Source organism: Suncus etruscus, chromosome 18 (assembly GCF_024139225.1).
Source record: "Suncus etruscus isolate mSunEtr1 chromosome 18, mSunEtr1.pri.cur, whole genome shotgun sequence".
Lineage (NCBI taxonomy): Eukaryota > Metazoa > Chordata > Mammalia > Eulipotyphla > Soricidae > Suncus > Suncus etruscus.
The window spans coordinates 54701139-54722166 of NC_064865.1; the positions used below are offsets into that span (position 1 = coordinate 54701139).

A 21028-nucleotide genomic window follows, 5' to 3' on the forward strand; every position below is an offset into this window, starting at 1 on the left:
GAGTGTGCCTCATGTGATGAATTCAACAAGGAATGTAGGAAACTTATCTAGAACTTGCCTTTTATAAATATTTCCTTGTTCCGGGCTGGAGAGCTAGCACGGCAGTAGGGTGTTTGCCTTGCATGAGGCTGACCTGGGAGGGACTGGTTCGATTCCCAACATCCCATATGATCCCCCAGCCTGTCAGGGGCAATTTCTGAGTGCAGACCCAGGAGCAACCCCTGAACACCGCCAGGTGTGGCCCAGAAACCAATGAATCAATAAATGAATAATAAAGTTTAAAATTTTTTCCTTGTTCCTCTTCCTCCTTTTCTTTCCTCCTCCTCCTCCTCCACTTCTTCTTCCTCCTCCTTGTTCCTCTCTTTCTCTTCTCCTTCCTCCTCTTTCTCTTCTCCTCCTTTTCTTTTTGTCTCTCTCTCTTCTTCATCACTTTCTCCTCTTCCTCATCGTCCTCCTCTTCCTCTTCCTCCTCCTATTTCTTTTCAATAAAGTCACTTTTTGTGACCAGACAGGCAAAATAGTACATTCAAGGACAGGAGTCTACATTTTCCAACCAACTAGCCTGATATGTAGCTGACCATAATTCGATCTTGGTACCACTATTAGAATTGACCCGAGCACAGAATCAGGATAGCCTTTGAGAACCAAGTGTGGCCCATCAACAACAAGATAACAAACAAAATAAGTACCGGTAACTAGAGAGGGCCAAAGGGATAGCACCGCAATAGGGCTTTTGCCTTAAGCACGGCCAACCCGGGACAAACCTGGTTTGATTCCAGGCATCCCATATGGTCCCCCAAGACTGCCAGGAGCAATTTCTGAGCACAGAGCCATGAGTAATCCCTGAGTGCCACCAGGTGAGGCCCCAAAACCAAATAATAATAATAATAATAATAATAATAATAATAATAATAATAATGTAACACATGATGGGGAAGAAGTGATAGGACATCTGGTGGGGTACTTGTCTTGCATGCAGTGAACATGGGTTCAATCCCTGGCAACCTTTATGGTCTCCTGAGCACCGCCAGGAGTAGTACTGAGCACAGAGCCAGGAGTAACCCTTGAGCATCATCAGGTTGGACTGAAACTAATAAAAATAAAGGTAACACATAATGACTCGGATTCACTTTTTCCAACTCTTTTCTTTTTGTTTGTTTTTTTGTTTTGGGGCCACACCCGGTGCTCAGAGGTTACTCAGAAATTGCTCCTGGCAAAGACGGGGGATCATATGGGATGCCGGGATTTGAACCATTGGTCCTGGGTCAGCTGCTTGTAAGGCAAACACTCTGCCGCTGTGCTATCTCTTTGTCCCCTTTCCAACTCATTCTGAACATACTCTTTGTTCTAAGGACTTTCGGTTTTTCATATTCTCAAAGTACTGTGATCTTCCCAGAATATCCACCATTGGGCCCTTCTTTGCAGATTTAATTCACTTGTTTTGTTTGGTTTTGGTTTTGGGTCACACCCGGCAGCACTCAGGGGTTACTCTTAGCTCTATGCTCAGAAATTGCTCCTGGCAGGCTCGGGGGACTATATGGGATGCTGATATTCGAACCAACGTCCTTCTGCATGCAAGGCAAATGCCCTACCTCCATGCTATCTCTCCAGCCCCTCACTATTTTTTTAAATATGGTTTACTGTTCTATTCAGCAGTGTTTTATTTTTTTGTTTTTTGGTTTTTGGGCCATACTGGCAATGCTCAGGAGTTACTCCTGGCTCTGCCCTCAGAAATCACTCCTGGCAGGCTCGGAAGACTGAGATGCAGGGGAGAGAACATGGATCCATCTGGGGTTGACTGCGTGCAAGGCAATTTTCCTACCACTGTGCTATCGTTCCAGCCCTAATGCGCCTTTTTTTGGTAGGTTAGTTCAATCATCTCCACTGAAAATTATTCTCCCACTGCCTAGAGAAGGTCAAAGCTACAATAAACCCTCTCTCTTATGCATTTTTTTTGTCATGTGACTTATCAGACTTGCAGTTTTTCTCTTTTGGGAGGAGGGACTCACATCCTGAAGTACTCAAAGGTTACTCCTGGCTCTTTGCTTGTGAATTATTCCTGATGGTGCTCAGGGGACCATAGAGAATGCCAGGAATTGAACTCTGGTCAGCTGCATACAAATTAAATGCCCTACCTACTGTACTAAAGTACAACCTACAATTTCCTCTTTAATTAATACCTAAATCCCCTAGAAAAAAAATGAAATTGAAAGCCACATGAGTGAAGGAATGTATGTCATTATGTCTTCTGAGCAAAGCATACAGGAGTATTCTCACTAATATTGATTGAAAGGTTCCATAAATGAAATGTTAGACCCATGTTTCATTAGGCCCTCAACAAAACTTGTTGATTGCCTAAGATTTAGACATGTCACCACTCATGGGATAAAATTAAAATGGATTTATAATTATGTAAGAATGAAGACGTATGAAAATATGACCTGAGAATTATATATATCCTGTAGATAATAACTCCAATATGATCAGATCACAACAAAACTCGTTGATGGCCTAAGATTTAGACTTGTCACCTCTCATGGGACATAATTTAAATAGATTTATATTTACTTAAGAATGAAGACGTGGGGCTGGAAAGATAGCATGGAGGTAAGTGTTTGCCTTGCGTGCAGAAGGACAGTGGTGCAAATCCTGGCATCCCATATGGTTCCCCAAGCCTGCCAGGAGCGATTTCTGAGCATAGAGCCAGGAGTAACCCCTGAGCGCTGCCGAGTGTGACCCAAAAACCAAAAAAAAAAAAGAATGAAGATGTATGAAAATATGACATGAAAGTTATGATCTTCTATATTCTGCAAATAATAGCTCCAACATGATCAGATCACAGCTTCTTTGCAGTTACAAGTTCCTAGAAAGATGTTGCTAATAGATATTATGCTCTCAGCCAACCCACAAGATTCTATCTAGCCCATGAAGAAGTCAGCGTTGTACTGACAGATGGTTTTGTTTTTCTAACTTACTTCAACACTGTCGTTTACAGAGTTGACCTAATACAGTTGTTTCAGGCATTCCATGTTCCAGTGTGACCCTCCCTCCACCATTGTCCCAGTTTCCAATCCAAACCCCTCCCCAGCCTTCTCCCTTAGCAGGCACAAACTAATTTATTTTATATTACTTGTTACTCTACTGATGGGAGTTTTCATACTAATTGCCCTTTGGAGACATGAATTCAAGATCAAAAAACACACTCAGCTTCAAATCCTGGATCCTGGGTTTGAACCTTGAGCATCCCTCTTGATTCTGGTTTTGACAGGTTTTCCTTGATATTCAGAAATAATAATAGTATTATTATATTTTATAATATACTATTTAAAATTTTATATTTATTTAATTTTAATTTTATAATATTTCATTGGTGTTGTTCTTGTTGTTGTTTGTTCTATTTTAGGCCACAACCAACAGTGCTCAGGGCTTACTCCTGACTCTATATCAGGGATCCCACCTGTGGGTCAGGGGACCATATATAGTGCTGGGGATCAAACTAGGGTCAGCCTAATGCTAAGCAAATGTCCTACCCAATGTACTATTACTCCGGCCCGGATCCTAGTATTTTAGAGTCTCAGAAAAGCTGTAGCTCATATCTTTTTTTTTTCTTTTTTTTTTTTTTTTTTTTTTTTTTTTTGGTTTTTGGTCACACCCAGCAGCGCTCATAGGTTACTCCTGGCACTATGCTCAGAAATCGCCCCTGGCGGGCACAGGGGACCCCAATTTGAACCACCGTTTTTCTGCATGAAAGGCAAATACCTTACCTCCGTGTATCTCTCCGGCCCCAGGAGCTCAAATCTTAACAACAACAACAACAATTCCCCAGGCCAAGTCTGCTGGTAAACAGAGGAAAAATAAGGAAATCTATCAAAAAGATGCCCCCCGGGGCCGGAGAGATAGCATGGAGGTAGGGCATTTGCCTTGCATGCAGAAGGATAGTGGTTCGAATCCCAGCATCCCCTGAGCCTGTCAGGAGTGATTTCTGAGCGTAGTGCCAGGAGTAACCCCTGAGTGCTGCCGGATGTGACCCAAAAACAAAAACAACAGCAACAACAAAAAAAGATGCGCCCAGTGGAGAGAGTGAGTGAAGTGGGCATGAGAGAGAGAAAAAGAGAACCCCCAGAACATTGAATGTCCAGGCTAGGGGGTGGTTGTTTCAGGAAAGCCAGATCTCTACTCCAAACTTGAAGACTTGTGATTGGGATGTTCCAGAAAGTCGTACGTTCGACATCCAAAAATGACTTTGACATTCTAACTCTCCTTGCCATCCCCACCAACTGCTCTTAGTGCCTAAGACATTTTATTAGAAATAAATAAATAAATAAATAAATAAATAAATAAATAAATAAATAAACAAATCTGAGCTTCAGTAAAAACAAGAATGAAAACATTCCATACCTTTGCTCCATTGGAGACAGGAGGAGTCCAGAGGACAGGCGAGACCAGCTCCTTGGAGAAAGTAGAAAGAGTCAAAGTGGAAATCTTGCAGATGAGGCTGAGGCCCACTAAGAACAACTACAGTCTGGCAACCTCAATTTGTTCGACCCTCAATTGGATTTAATGTATCTGCAGCCAGAACATCTTTTTTAAAAGCAATTACGGGAGTCCTGCCCAGAGAACCCAGAGAACATCAATGGAGTCGGGAGCTGCTCTGAGTTAGTTATTATGAAAATCCGTTTGGATGTCTGCAAGACTTCTTAGTATCGTCCTGGCAATACCCACAAAAGCCCACAGCTGAACTGGAGATAAAAGCCATTTCACTTTCCATGCCAGGTGAGTGAGTCAATGTGTGGCAGAGGGAAAAGTGGGGAGCTCATCACAGAGGAATTCACATCTCTCTTCTAACTTCCCACATACTCTTCTGGAAGTCAGGAAAACCTGTCAACATTCATATCTTGTGTGGCCCCATTTTTTGAACTCTTCTTTGAAAAATAAAATACAGAACATTGAGTGGAAATTTAAAAAAATGATCCGACTTAATAAGCACCACACCCAAAATCAATAACTCCAGACTTTATACTGAATTTACAATAAGCTATACACAAAGGAGACCTGTTACACTAGCACTCCAAAGGGCAAAGGGGGAAGATAGGGATACATGCTGGGAACAGGGGTGAAGGGAGGACAACACTGATGGTGGGAATAGCCCTGATTTATTGTCACTATGTACTTTAAATATTACTGTGAAAGACTTGTAATTCACTTTGATAACAATAAAAATTATTTTAAAAAAAATTAGGGGCCGGCGCGGTGGTGCCAGCAGTAAGGTGCCTGCCTTGCCAGCGCTAGCCAGGACGGACCGGGGTTCTATCCCCCGGTGTCCCATATGGTCCCCCCAGCCAGGAGTGACCTCTGAGCGCATAGCCAGGAGTAACCCCTGAGCATCACGGGGCGTGGCCCAAAAACAAACAAAAAAAATACAGTAAGAATAATAGTTTTCTTTGAAAGAGAAGGCTCCCTATAGAGTATTTCCTATTGGCTTGTAAAATTTAGTTCTGGCCTTGGAATCCTCCTTGCTATAGTCTGTCAGTCTGACCTCATGGGATTTAGATGCAATTCAAATCAGATGCAGTTCCAGGTCCATGCCAAGACTGCCTAAGAAATCTGTCATTGTCTTATTGATTTACTGTCTCAAATTTGACCAATATCTTGTCTCTGAGCTGAACACACTTCCAGTTGTTCCAACAACAGGTCTTCTGGGTTCTTAAGATTGATAAAAATAAAGAACTCTGGCATTTTTGTTATCAGATCTAGCTTTAATTTTATCTTTAGTATTGCATTCTACTTTCCTCTTGCTGTAGTAGAGCAAGAGGCACTATTCGAATGAGGCTTGTACATGAGAAGCTCATCACTGCCTCTCTGCCTACATGTAATTTTAGTTACGTGGCTTTGGTCACCATAGTCTACATATAACACACACACACATACACACATAAACACACACACAATTGTGCTGTGGGATCCCAAAACATCAGCAGTCGTGGGATTGCTTGTGGGGAAAATCTGGAGATCAAACTCAGGACCTCACTGACCTCAAGCTTACTAGGCAGGTGCTTTTGTCATTATGCCAACACAGGGTCTTTTGTTTAATGTTCAAAATTTACCTAAAGCCCTCCCTCTTTTATTACAATCATTTCCCCCCTACTTTTTCTATCTCTTGAAGTCCTAGGAAATCCTGCATCCCATAATTTTCATTTGAGAAAAAATTAATAAAAATATGTGATCTTTGTTAGTCTTGCTTCTCTCTCTGTATATGTGTGTGTGTGTGTGTGTGTGTGTATTGATTTTTGGGCCACACCTAGCAGCTCTCAGGGGTTATTCCTGGCTCTGTGCTCAGAAATTGCTCCTAGCAGGCTCAGGGGACCATATGGCGAGATGACGCTAGAGGTAAGGTGTCTGCCTTGCAAGCACTAGCCAAGGAAGGACCAAGGTTGATCCCCTGGCATCCCATATGGTCCACCCAAGCCAGGGGCAATTTCTGAGCGCTTAGCCAGGAGTAACCCCTGAGCATCAAACGGGTATGGCCCAAAAAACCAAAACAAAAACCATTAAACTTTGGTTTGACACCATTAACCAACTTTATTTTATTCATTAAGGGTCCTGAGTCACATCTGACAGATCTCAGGAGTGACTCCAAGTTCTTTGCCTCGAGGTCACATTCCTAGTAGTCCTGGTGTGATCAAGCTCCTTGGTTGTGATTCAAACACAGGCCTCCTAATACAAAGGATACCCTCAGGAGCTGGAGTGATTGCACAGTGGTAAGGCATTTGCCTTCACGCAGCAGCTGACCCAAGACAGGCCCGGGTTCGATCCCCGGCATTCCATATGGTCCCCTGATTCTGCCAGGAGCGATTTCAGAGCTCAGTTTCTGGTGTAACCCCTGAGCACCACTGGGTATGGCCCCAAAACAACACAAAAACAAAAGCATAACCTCAGCCTATTAAACTACCTCTCCAGGCCCAACATAACTTCTTTATTGACATGTTGAGGAAATACTCTCTCTTTTTTTGTTTTGTTTTGTTTTGTTTTGGGGCCACACCCGGCGATGCTCAGCGGTTACTCCTGGCTATGCACTCAGAAATTGTTCCTGGCTTGAGGGACCATATGGGATGCCTGGGAATCGAACTGCCGTTGGTCCGTCCTAGGCTAGCGTGGGCAAGGCAGATGCCTTATCGCTTGGCCACCTATCCGGCCTCTCAGGAAATACTCTTGGCTCTGCACTCAGAGAAGCAGAAATCAAGCCTGGGTCAGTTGCCCATAAGATAAACACTCTACCTGCTGTACTGTCACTCCTGTTCATCCCTGATATGTTTTTATAAAGCGATTGTACCATTTATATTGCCAGAGGCAAAGTGCCCTTTCAAGATGAAAACTTCTCATGCCAGACATTTTTACAGGGATTTTTAGTACGCAGTTAGTCAACTGTGCATTGCCAGTTTCACACTGAGCAGCTATGAACTTGTCACACTGGTTTATGAGGGGTAGTGCTTGCATCTGGGCATCCTAGCTACGGTGACCAGATGTATCAATAAACAGCAACGAGCCTATCATGGACTTCTGGCTGAAGTGCCAATGAGAAAAGCACTAGTTCCTACTGAATAGGCCATTCCTGAGTCCACATTTTGTGTCTGAAGCTTGTGTATTCATAACAGATTTAATACGTTGGACTATAAATTCTTGTGAAAAGGAAACAGAAAACCACCAGAAGAAACTGAAGCCTGACACACACAATTACTAAGGAAGCCAGCCCCAACTGTCACTGCTGACATTCCCGGAGCTTTAGAGATAGCGAACTCTAGATGGTGTGCAGGCTTAGGTCGAAGATTAGGCTAAGAACAAAAAAACTCAGGAGCCAGAAGAAGGCAACTCTTCCCAAGACAGATTATTTTTAGTCGAGAAAGTCTTTATGCTGGACCTGGAGCTCAGACACAATGGATGAAGTTTTTGGTCTTTTACATGGCCAACCCAGTTTCTTTTCCCAGCACCCCATATGATCTCCTGACCCCTGCCAGGAGACATTTCCTGAGCACTACTGGGTGTAATCCCACAACAAATGAAAAAAGAAATCGAAATTCCTTAGAAATCAGCAAATTTCACTTCTTTATACAAATAATTTATTTAGTAAAGAAAACAGAAGAGATTGCACCCTGAGCCCTGATGGCCTTGTCCCCCTGATGCCACCAGCCTCATCAACAACAGAAACAAGAGAAAACTCCAGCTTCTTTCTTCATTTGTGTTTTCAGGCATAAAGGATTGTTATTTCATTGGGCGTGATGGGAATTCAATTCACTGACTTCTCTTAAGAACAGGTATGGTAACACCTTTTTGATTTCTGTAAATATTAGCAAAGAAACAAAAGAGAATTCATAGAACTCTGGTGAAAGAACTTCTAGAACAAACAAGAACAGGAGAAAGAAGTGTAGATAGATATAGGCTTTGGGCCAAGAAAGAATGTTTGATGACAAGGCAAATGGGCATAAAATCCTGGAGAAGGGATGGCTTTCTCAGCTCTGGTTAACCACACAAGGACAGAGTGTTTGGAGAAAGTGGAGGAAGAGATGTATTTCGTGTCTAGACCACCAGGGACTAGAAGAGAATGATCAGATCATTGGCCAAAGGAAAGTGGACCCAAAGCAACTGTAAGTACAATCAATATTTATCTGAACTAACAAGGAAACAACCTAGGTGAGGCACTAAGTTCCCTTTTAGATGTGGAACAGGAAGTTACCTTACTCTCTGTTTGGTTTTCAACTCAAGTACAGAGGGGCCTGCAAGATGATGTTACAGGGCTGATCCAGGAGCTTTGAGAAAGGGGCCGGGTGAGGGAGCCAAAGTTTTAAGAAGTAAGAATATAAAGGCCAGGGGCCGGAGAGATAGCATGGAGGTAAGGCATTTGCCTTTCATGCAGAAGGTCATCGGTTCGAATCCCGGCGTCCCATATGGTCCCCTGAGCCTGCCAGGAATGATTTCTAAGCATGAAGCCAGGAGTAACCCCTGAGCGCTGCCGGGTGTGACCCAAAACCCCCCCCCAAAAAAAAAAAGAATATAAAGGCCAAACCTAAATCAGTAGAAGCCATAAGTAGTAGAATTAGATGCAACGTAGAACGAAGTAAGGAGAGAGACAGAGAGAGACTGACAAAGAGACAAAGAGAGACTGACAGAGAGGGGGAGACAGAGACACAGAGAGAGAGAGAGAGAGAGAGAGAGAGAGAGAGAGAGAGAGAGAGAGAGAGAGAGAGAGAGAGAGAGAGAGAGAGACAGAGCAGACTGGAACATAGACGTGCTATGTTGGAAACTCAAAATCCACCCCAGAGTGACCTCTGAGCACCAAGTCAGGAGTAGCCCTGGAGTACCAACAGATGTGACTCCCCCCCCCCAAAAAAAAAGAAACAAAATCTGGCCCTGTGAGCAAAAAGAAAATTAATTTAAGGAATCTCCCTTTAAAAAAAAAAAAAACAGAAGAAATTGTTTTAAAAAAAAAAGTAAAATAACCCAAAAACTTATTTCTATATAACAGTAATTTCAGGCTTAAAAAGAACAGGTACAGGGGCTGGAGCGGTGACTCAAGTGGGAAGGCATCTGCCTCGCCCACACTAGCCTAGGACAGATGGCAGTTCGGCGTCCCATATTGTCCCCCAAGCCAGGAGCGATTTCTGAGCACAGAGCTAGGAGTAACCCCTGAGCGTCACCATGTGTGGCCCAAAAACCAAAAAAAAAAAAAAAAGAGAGAGAGAGAACAAATGCAGAAAAAAATCAAGTAAATAATAAGAACTCTTTTTTTTATTCCAGTTGTATAAAGCAGCTCTTAACTAATGGACAGAACTGTTGAAATAAAATCATATGATAGATACAGATTCGTAATCTTTAGCCACGGGGCCAAAAAACGCAGAGAAGTTGAAAAAAGCACTTCAAAAGCGCCCTCATTATGACATCCGGTCCAAGAACCAGAATCCAGGGTTAATGCTGGTCCGCCCACGTAAAGAACCTGATAAGAATTTGATAATCCAGGGACTAGAGAGATAACACAGAGGTAGGGCATTTATTTGCCTTGCATGCAGAAAGACGGTGGTTCAAATTCCGGCATCCCATATGGTCCCCGAAGCCAGGAGTGATTTCTGAGCATAGAACCAGAAGTAACAGCTGAGCGCTGCCAGGTATACCCCCCCCCCAAAAAAAGAATTGATAATCTAATCAAATTTAAAGGGGAGAAGTCTTACTCAACTCATAGGAGCTTCCATATCCACACAGAACGTCCCAATCTCTCTCTCCTCCATTAACCCAATATCTTACCTGCCCTACTCGCTTGTCCCAGCTGATCCTGGGCAGAGGAAGGATAAAACTCACTGACATCACCCTCTCTTTTGTGAGGTCAGTATCAAGGTAACAGTGGAATGATAGCTACCCAGCTCAGAGGGAGTCTGCCCTGAAAAGAAGTTCAGGTCTGAAGCCAATCAAAGCCCTTCAGGCAGCCAGTTCCACGAAATCCTAATTCACTGAGTTTCATACTCTCAATGTCTCTCCTGTCTCCGTGTCCCAAAAGAATTCCCTTCTTTTTCTGGTGAAATAATTATATCCTCTCGACCCTCCCTACTCCCCAGTATCACCCAACACCCTTATTTTCCAAGACTCTGAGCGCCATCCTAATGAAAATCTCTCTGAACACACTGACTTTCTTTCCCTTCTTTCCATAATTCTATTACCCCGATGACTTGTCCTCACTCCCTAACTTCATTTCCTAACCCTCACGCAACCTGGCTTTTCATGCTATCAGGCCACCAGTGACTTCCAGTCACACTCAGGACTGTCACCTCTCAATTTCTTTCTTTTTTTTTTTTTTCTTTACCTCTCAACTTCTTGAAAAGTTTCACTCCAGAAGTGGAAGCTTGAAAAGTCTCTGGTGCGTCTTAGGAGCTCTCAGCTACTTAGCTTCCTTTATTTTCCTCCTCTTCTTGCCTGTTTAGATCTGCCTTAGATGCCCTGTGGGCCAGACTTCCTAACTTCTTGGATCTTATTACTAAGACTGTGTCATCCTCATCTGATTCCAGAAATAAAAGTTGACTAATAAAAGAGAGGGATTTGCAGGAAAGATTTGCAGGGAGAGTTCATAGAACTTCAGGATCAGAACTCACCTTGCCTGGTGCAGGTAAGGAAGCACTTGCTCTTGGGACTGTGGAGAGAAACCAACCACACACTGTTTGTTTCTCCTCTTTCCTGGTATTACCATAGCATGTGGGAGGGAAGAGAATGACATTCGCATGAAGTGTGTACGTGGGTTGAACCACTAAGATTCAAGGAGGGAGGGCAGAGCAGGATGGTCTGGTCTTTATGGGTTACAGGTTAGACTCAGTATTGTCTTCAAGCCCAAACATATCTGCAGGCACTTTACAATATGGACACTGCTTCCAGACAAGCCCAGGAAGGGAGATGGAACAGGTCTTCAGCCATGTTCAATGACCTGGTTTTTAATAAAACAAACAAATAAACAAAGTACTGGGAGATAGTTTGGGGATTTGCTCATTAGCTCTGCATGTGATACCCCTCTAGTTTGAGTCCCAGTATAGTATAGTTCTCCCCAACCCAAGCACTTCTGCACTTCTAGGTATAGTCCCTAAGCACAGATCTATGTGTAAGCCCTGAGCATCCTCATGTGTGTCCCAACCTTCTACCACCAAAAACAGCACCGATTTCAGGGTCCTAGATAAATTCCTAAATTTATTTTCTCCCATTAGCAAATGGGTTATTATGCCTAATGACAGACTGGAGAGATCCCAGAGAGCTTTCTCTTATTGTAGCACTAAGAGCAATTGATGTTATAGTTGTTGTTGTTGTTGTTGTTGTTGTTGTTTTGGGTTTGGACCACACCAGGAAGTGCTCAGGGGTTAGTCCTGTCTCTGCACCCAGAAATCACTCCTGGCAGGCTCAGGGGATGGGATACCAGGAACCCAACCTGGGTCTGTCCCAGGTTGGCTGTGTATAAGGCAAACACCCTACTGTTTTGCTATCACTCTAGCCTGCACTAAGAGCTCTTGAGTTCACCCTAGCATTGTCCTGGATTATGAACTTCAAGTGACAAACCTAATATAATTTTGTGGTGGGGGAACACCCAGCAATGTTCAGGGGTTATTCCTGGGGGTGCCCAGAGAACCATTTGAAATGCCAGGAAATTGAACCCCGGTTGGCCACATGTTAGGCAAATGTCATACCCTCTGTCCTATCTCTCCAGCCCCTAATATCATATTGTATTTTATATGTGCAATAGAGTCTGAGCAGGTGTGAACTGTTATTGTTTTACAAATATTGACAGGTCTTTGAAAGTCCCATCTGGACAGGGCAGTTTGTCTCTGTGACTCAACACACATGACCTTTTGATGAGGCTACCACCTTTTCTGCAAATACTACAATACATGAATGTCTCCTTTCTAAAAGAGACTGTTGTGTCACAGACTGTTAAATATTTTGAAATCTTAGAATAATCAATACCAATTAATATTAATGGCATCCTTTGCCAGCCTCAGGAGGAAAAGTTGAACATAACAGGAACTAATTTAATACTCATGTTTGTACAATAGTTTAAGAGCAGCTTTTTGTGATTCCGGGTGCATGACCTGGGCAGATAGTTCCCCCCTACATCGTGAGAAAAAGACCTCAATAGATGGGCTGAATAGATAGCATGTAGGTAGGGCATTTGCCTTGCATGCAGAAGGATGATGGTTCAAATTCCAGCATCCCATATGGTCCCCTGAGCCTGCCAGGAGCAATTTCTGAGCAGAGAGCCAGGAGTAACCCCTGAGCATAGCCAGGTGTGACCCAAAGACCAAAAAAAGAAGGAAAAAATAAAGGACCTCAATAGAGGGACTCCTGCTCCAAATGACAAACTCATACCCAGCCATGTTCAGGGATTACTCCTGGAGGTGCTCATGGGACCATTTGAAATGCCAGGGGATTGCCACCTGTAAAGCAAATGACCTATCCTCTGTCCTATCTCTCCAGCCCTTGATATCATATTGTATTTGATATGTGCAATACAGTTTGAGCAGGGTATAAACCGTAATTGTGTTACAGATATTGACAGGTCTTATGAGAGTCCTGTCTGGACAAGACAGTTTGTCTCTGTACCCAACACACATGTCTTTTCAATGGGGCTGCAGATATTTCAAGTGCATGAATGTCTCCTTTCTACAAGAGGCTGTTGTGTCACATACTGTTCAAGTATTTAGAAATCTTGTTTTTGTTCTTTTTTGTTTGTTGTTCTTGTTTTGTTTCTTGGACCACACACGGTGATGCTCAGGAGTTACTCCTGGCTGTGCACTCAGAAATCGCTCCTGATTTGAGGGACCATATGGGATGCTGGGGGATCGAACTGTGGTCCATCCTGGGTTAGCTGCATGCAAGGCAAATGCCCTACCACTGTGCCACAGCTCCGGCCCAGTACTTTGAAATCTTGGAATAATTAACATTCAATAATAATTAATAATCAATATTAATGGCATCCTTTGCAAAGTTCAGGAGGAAAATTCACACATAACAGGAATTAATTTACTACTCATGTTACACAAGATTTAAGAGCGGCTGCTGGCTTTTTTTTTTTAGTTTTTGGGCCACACCCAGCGGTGCTCAGGGGTTACTCCTGGCTGTCTGCTCAGAAATAGCTCCGTGCCTACGGGGGACCATATGGGACACCGGGATTTGAACCAACCACCTTTGGTCCTGGATCGGCTGCTTGCAAGGCAAACACCACTGTGCTATCTCTCCAGGCCTTTTTTTTTTTTTTTTTTTTTTTTTTTTTGGTATTTTTCGGGCCTCACCCGTTTCATGCTCAGGGATTACTCCTGACTAAGCGCTCAGAAATTGCCCCTGGGCTGCTGGCTTTTTGTGTTTCCGGGTGCATGACCTGGGCAGACAGTTTCCCCCTACATCATGAGGAAAGGACCTCAAAAGAGGGACTTCTATTCCTTGACCTATACAGTGTGATCTTTTTGTTCATCTTTTCTGCACCAAGGAAAAAGCCAAGAGAGTTAGAATTTGATCATTTTTATTATTTTTTAAAATTTATTTATTTGTCTTACACCAGGAAACTTCAGGGGTAGGGTCTCCTTGTATTTAGGCCAAGGCTTTCCTTCCCATGTCCCCCATATTAGGTGGGCCTATGCAAACAATAATTGCCACTCTAACACCATTTTTACTGTGCTCCTTTGACTCTAAACCTTAAAAAAAAAAAAAACCACTTAAACTTTTGAGGTTAACTTAAACTAATATGCATGTGCATGGAAATGTAAAAAACTACTATGCCTTCAAGTTTAAGGAGTTACATAAATTTTATAGCTTTAGATTGCCTGGTGTGCTGCTAAGAAATGTTATAATGTACTACAATCTGGGGGCTTGAGAAACAAAGTAATTGTACATGGGTTGGTTTTATTTTTCTTAATGTTCTTTGACTGTAAGATCAAAATTAAGGTGTCAGCAGGGGGATTTCTTCTGAGAACTCTGTTTTTTGGGTGATTGCCCTTTCTTTTTTTTTTTTTTCTTTTTTTTTTTTTTTGGTTTTTGGGCCACACCTGGTGACGCTCAGGGGTTACTCCTGGCTATGCGCTCAGAAGTTGCTCCTGGCTTGGGGGACCATATGGGACGCCGGGGGATCGAACCGCGGTCCGTCCTAGGCTAGCGCAGGCAAGGCAGGCACCTTACCTCCAGCGCCACCGCCCGGCCCCATGCCCTTTCATTGTAACTTTACCTTGTCCTCTTTCTTTGCATCATTGTTCACATACCGGTAATTAAAAATAAAAAAATATTTATTTGTGGTCACCTTTCACCTATGTAATTTAGGTTTGCTCTTTATTTTATTTATTTGGGGGGAGTTGACCATTGGTCATGTCTCATAGTGTTTGCAGATAAGGTGGCAGCCACATTGAAAGGTCATGTGTGTTGGGTCACAGAGACAAACTTCCCTGTTCAGATAGGACTTTTATAAGACCTGTCAATATTTGTAAAATATTAACAGTTCACACACTGCTCAGACTCTATTGCACTTATCAATTGGACCATACCCAGTGGTGCTCAGAGGCTTTTTTTTTTTTTTTTTTTTTTTTTGGTTTTTGGGTCACACCTGGCGGTGCTCAGGGGTTACTCCTGGCTGTCTGCTCAGAAATAGCTCCTGGCAGGCACGGGGGACCATATGGGACACCGGGATTCGAACCAACCACCTTTGGTCCTGGATCGGCTGCTTGCAAGGCAAACGCCACTGTGCTATCTCCGGGCCCTAGAGGCTTTTTTTTTGTTGTTGTTCAGTGCAGAGCAGTGACCCCTGGCAGTGCTAAGAGGATTATCTGCAATACCGGGAATCAAACTGGGGTCAGCTGCATGCAAAACAACTGTCTTCCCCTCCTGACCCTAGGTTTGCTCTTTCTCACCACTCTGACTACTTTCAGCCAAGACTTTCCCATCAGATAGAATCACCAAAGCTACTACTGCCATCCCATAATTCTCAGGCATTTGAGGGCTGTTTCAGAAACCAATTCTCAAGTTGCCTCCCAACCTTCAAGTGGCTAATTTGTTGACTTGCAAGAGAAATTTTTTTCTTGTGGCTTCTGATCTCCTAGGAATGCTGTGTCAACTCAGCTAAAGGCTTACAGGCTACCTTCTGGTTTGGGGTTTTAAAAAGAGAGCATAGGGCCTCCAACCCAGAATCTTCTTCTTCTTTTTTTTTTTTTTCATATAACCACTTTTTTATTTTCATCTTTAACCAATGCAATACATTTCTCAATAAAAACAAGGACCAAAAAAAGGGCAATAATGTGGATGTATAGCTAACTAGATCACTTCAGAACTCTCAGAGCCTAATATATTTAAATATTTTATGTTTGTTTCAAAATTGCAACACAAAATTCACAGGGAAAGGTACAGGTGTCTTCCTAAGTGGAGGCTGTAGAGTGCCTCTCACAGACTAGCTTACACCAACATCCCAGTGACAGGAACTGCCAAGTCAGGTTCACATGGGGCTGCACATGACATGCGATCACTTCAGTACTGTTCAGTGATCCAGCATTGCCACAATGTCCAAGGGAAAAATGCGTTTCCAGTACACCAAAGGGGAAAACACTGCCTGTGAGCCCAAAGAATCTTCTATTCTGCAAGATTATCACTTAGATTGGAGGTAGTCATAAAACATTCTCAAAGAAACACTGGCTGGAGATATAAGTTGATTTATAAACCAACTTAACTTGGTTACTCTATTTTGTCATAGTAAAACAAAAAAATTGGGGCCGGGAAGGTGGCGCTAGAGGTAAGGTGTCTGCCTTGCAAGCGCTATCTTAGGATGGACAGCAGTTCGATCCCCCAGCGTCCCATATGGTTCCCCCAAGCCAGGGGCGATTTCTGAGTGCATAGCCAAGAGTAACCCTGGAGCATCAAACGGGTGTGGCCCAAAAACTAAAAAAAAAATTAAAAATAAAAAGAGAGCCTGAGGGGCCGGAGAGATAGCATGGAGGTAAGGCATTTGAAACTCTGGTTCTGTTACACACAAGACAAGTGTTCTACCCACTCTACCATCTCTCTAGTCTTCTACTTTTGTTCCTCTAACCTCATATGGTTACTTATGACTGACTTCAGTTCCACTCATATTGGGGAAAAAAAGACAAGAATTCATCTCATCTTACAGTTGAGCAATGCTCTACTATAAATATATAACACATAGATTCACATATGTTGGTACGAATAGTGGTTCAAATCCCAGTGTCCCATATAGTCTCCCGTGTCTGCCAGGAGTGATTTCCTAGCACAGAGCTAGGAGTAACCCCTGAGTGCCACCGGGTGTGACCCAAAAAACTTAAAAATAAATAAAAATAAAAAAGAAGTAAATGGCACATCTAACAACCTCTGGCAGAAATTATTGAGCTCCACTACTGGAATATACCAAACCACCAAATAGTTTCCAATCTATAAATAGATCCTGAACCACAAGACCATATGACCATGTGACATCTCAGAATTTTTTAAATGTGTCAGCCCCATAGAACCACAGTGAATATGAAGGGATAGAAGACCACCAAACTAAGAGAGCCTCACCAACAACACAACTAGCATAACACAAATGGATCATCTAGGCACCAACCACACAGCTCAGTAAATCCTGAGACAATGACTTTAGTGGCACCGTTGGGAGTTAGAACAATTATTACAGGGGCCAGAAAGATAGCACATCGGTAGGGCATTTGCCTTGCATGCAGCCAACCTGGGAGGGACCTGATTTGATTCTTGGCATCCCATATGGTCCCCAGCCTACCAGGGGCGATTTCTGAGTGCAGAGCCAGGAGTGATCCATGAATTCTGCAGGGTGTGGCCCAAAACAACAACAACAACAACAACAAAATAAATAGCTATAATAAAAAAATATATAAAAAGGTTAGAAGTGTGGCTGACTAATAGCATACATGTTTTGTTAGTGTGGATTCTGGCACCAAAATGAAAAAAAGATCAGTCTACAAACATTTATAAAGGTTATATAAACCAGAAAATTGTTATTTCAGAAAAATGTTATTTCATCAGACCTTCTTTCCAAATTAGCCTCTTGACAAAAATTGAAAATAAAGTATAATGCCCTTTTTTGGTGCCAAGCATGCAAAATAAGAAAAAGAAAAGAAGGGAAAAGTATATAGAAATAAATATATCATCTCACGGAAGTTTAAATCAAGGTTTTAGTAAGGCTGATTCTTTCCAGAAACTGAAAAAATTATAGATCCATATCTCTCTCCCAACATATGAGCTGGCAGACTTGGGCAGGGCTTAGCTGGAGATCAACCAGCAGCAATCTTAGCTCTATCCCTTCATCCCCTCTTTGTTTCTTCTCTGTTGCCTGCTTACTTTTCTCTTCTTCCAAAGACCCTTGGCATGAATTTGAGATCTGCCTTGGATATTCCAGGGTGATCTCATCTTAAAATTCTCCATGTTTCTACCTGTAAAAACTTCTCAAATAGAGTCTACCTGCAGAGATTCGAGATAGATAAGTCATGGGGTGTGGGTTGAAGATGACCACTCAACCATTTACTGTTGGAAAAAGACTACCAAACAGAGGTAGAAACTGAAAGACATTCAAAGATAAAAATAAAAAAATGCAAAGTTTTGGGGACCAGAACGATAGCACAGTGGTACGGTGTTTGCCTTACATGCGGCTGTTCCAGGACAGACCTGGGTTTGATTCCTGGCATTCCATCTGGGTGTGGCCCAGAAGCCAAAACAAAAAAGCAAAGTTTCCCAGCATCCCATATGGTCCCCGTGCCTGCCAGGAGTGATTTCTGAGCACAAAGCCAAGAGTAACCCCTGAGTGCCACCAGGTGTGACCTCCCCCCCCCACAAAAAAAACCCATAAATACCCATAAATCTGAGCATTTTTATGTGTTCCTAATCTTATCCCATTGGCCTAAGAATCTATCTTTATACCAGTGTCACACTGTACAGTTGAAAGCCTGGAAATGCAATCCCTTGCACATATTTTTCTCAGAATAGCTTTGGCTAGTTGGGAGGCTTAATGGTTCCAAATAAATTTCATTAGTTTGCTCTAAGTCTTTAAAGGTTGTCATCATATATTTTATGGAAACCGCAGTAAATCTGAATCATATTTTGGATAGGATGATCAGTTTACTACTGCTCATTCTTCCAATCCATAAACAAAGGATGTCTTTCCACTTTCTATTATCCTCATTTTTTTTCAATGGGTAGTTTTTAAAAATTCATGGTTATTTTGAGTATTGCTCAAGTTGATGCACTAGTATTGAGGTTTTCACCATCAATTAAAAATCAATTTGCGGGGCCGGAGAGGTGGCGCTAAAGGTGTCTGCCTTGCAAGCGCTAGCCAAGGAAGGACCACAGTTCAATCCCCAGACATCCCATATGGTCCCCCTAAGCCAGGGGCGATTTCTGAGCACTTAGCCAGGAGTAACTCCTGAGCATCAAATGGGTGTGCCCCCCCCCCCAAATCAATTTGCACTACTCTCTGCAGTTGATTTAGAAAACAGTTTGATTAAATATGTAGATGTTATTCTTTCTTCTCTCCTATGTCCAGGGCCTACGGCAGTGGGGAAGTAAGTAGCATTGAATTTCCTGCCAAATACCTTTCCTCAAACTTTCCCAAATGTCTCAAATCCACATATTATACATCACCTGTACCCCTCAGAAAACTTTCCCAGTTCTAAAGATATATCAGCTCAATTACCATTCAACAATGAATCAGCCATTGAGTGCTCTGATAAGCCAGGTATGTTCTTACTAATTTATAGATACTTTATCAAGCAGTCCTAATGACAACAGGCTGTATTATAACCTTTCCATTAAAAGAAGGAAAGTGAAACTCAGGATATATGAGGATATTCCTAAGAAGTGATCATTCTTTGTGTATTATCATGATTCTCCTTCTCCCTACTAAGAACCTCATGTTTAGGTCCAATTCCTCTTCTTTTTTTGTTTGTTTTTTTGTTTGTTTGTTTGGTTTTGGGTCATACACAGCAGCGCTCAGGGGTTACTCCTGGCTCTATGCTCAGAAATCGCTCCTGGCAGGCTTGGGGACCACATGGGATGCTGGAATTCGAACCACCGTCCTTCTGCATGAAAGGCAAACGCCCTACCTCTATGCTATCTCTCCAGCCCCCTCAATTCCTCTTCTTAACATTACTTGTTCTTCATTTTAAATACTGTATTGTTCATATTTTGTGTGTGTGTGTTTCTTTTACCTCAAAATAAGATAGGTGCACTGTGCATAGAATTTTATTCATATTTTTTAACTATAGTCCGGCCCTCGAATTGTCTGAAGGACAGTGAACTGCCCCCTATTTAAAAAGTCTGAGGGCCCTTGACCTATGGTTTCATAAATAGGCCCACGTAGTTGTCCTAGAAAGGCCTGCTGCATGCTGTGCAACAAATAGACCCTAAAACATTGAGCATCAAACTATTTTATCAACTACTTCAAATAAATTGAATTAATTCATGACCTCCAGGGGCCAGAGAGATAGCACGGAGGTAAGGCGTTTGCCTTTCATGCAGGAGATCATCGGTTCGAATCCCGGCACCCATGTGTTCCCTCGAGCCTGCCAGGAGCAATTCCTGAGCATAGAGCCAGGAGTAACCCCTGAGTGCTGCCGGTGTGACCCAAAAAGACAAAAAAAAAAAAAAAAGGATATTTGGGGCCGGTGAGGTGGCGCTAGAGGTAAGGTGTCTGCCTTACAAGCGCTAACCAATATGGTCCCCCCAAGCCAGGGGCAATTTCTGAGCACTTAGCCAGGAGTAACCCCTGAGCATCAAATGGGTGTGGCCCCAAAAACCAAAAAAAAAAAAAATTCATGACCTCCAGGCTTGAATAACATATTGCAGGGTGGGCGGGGGGGGGGGGAGGGTTTGATGTACCCAGTAGTGTTTAAGGCCTATTTCTGATTCTGTGCTTACAATTAATCCCTGGTATTGCTCAGGATAGGAGCAGGGGTGACAGCATTCAATGCTTACCTCCCTGGAGTAACATATTTAAAGTTACATCACCAAACAAATAAAGATTTCCCAGTAAAAAGGTATAAGTTATATTGTCTCATTTCTTACACTGCTATGAGCAAACATTGAATATCACAGAGACCTGAGCGAAGAGTCAGCCACAAAAACACATTTTTGGTCTTGGTTGGTTCAACAGTGTCCTGGATCCCTGATGGAAATGTCCATCTAGATTATTAAATTACAGAGCAGCAACGAGGAAGGAAGTCTCTGGCTATAGGCCTTGGCTTGATTCCCTTTGGCTCTACTCTCATTCTCTATAATTGATTTATGCCTCATCAACATGATTATTTGATTATGTATATGGCTTGGAACTATCTGATTGAGACTTTAGGGAAAAAAACAACACAAGGAGATAATTCAAATGGTGGAACACATATCTGGCATGTACAAGGCCTTGAGTCCCATCCCCAGCATAACCAAGTGTTGCTGCAGGGAGCTACTGGGAGTGACCCCTATTTTTATTTGGGGCAGTTTGGGTGATTCTCAGGGGTTACTTCTGACT

At 42.7% G+C, this 21028-nt stretch overlaps 1 protein-coding gene across 1 annotated transcript in view; it reads right to left on the minus strand.

The window, feature by feature from the left end:
• The window catches only part of LOC125996169 (cytidine monophosphate-N-acetylneuraminic acid hydroxylase), a 159264-nt gene that overhangs the window by 97936 nt on the left and 40300 nt on the right, over positions 1 to 21028 (minus strand). Inside the window, exon 3 of the mRNA XM_049765116.1 lies at positions 4399 to 4449. Within this exon, the coding sequence (XP_049621073.1) occupies positions 4399 to 4409 (11 nt within the window). The 5' untranslated portion in view covers positions 4410 to 4449. The remainder of the gene's footprint in view (positions 1 to 4398; positions 4450 to 21028) is intronic.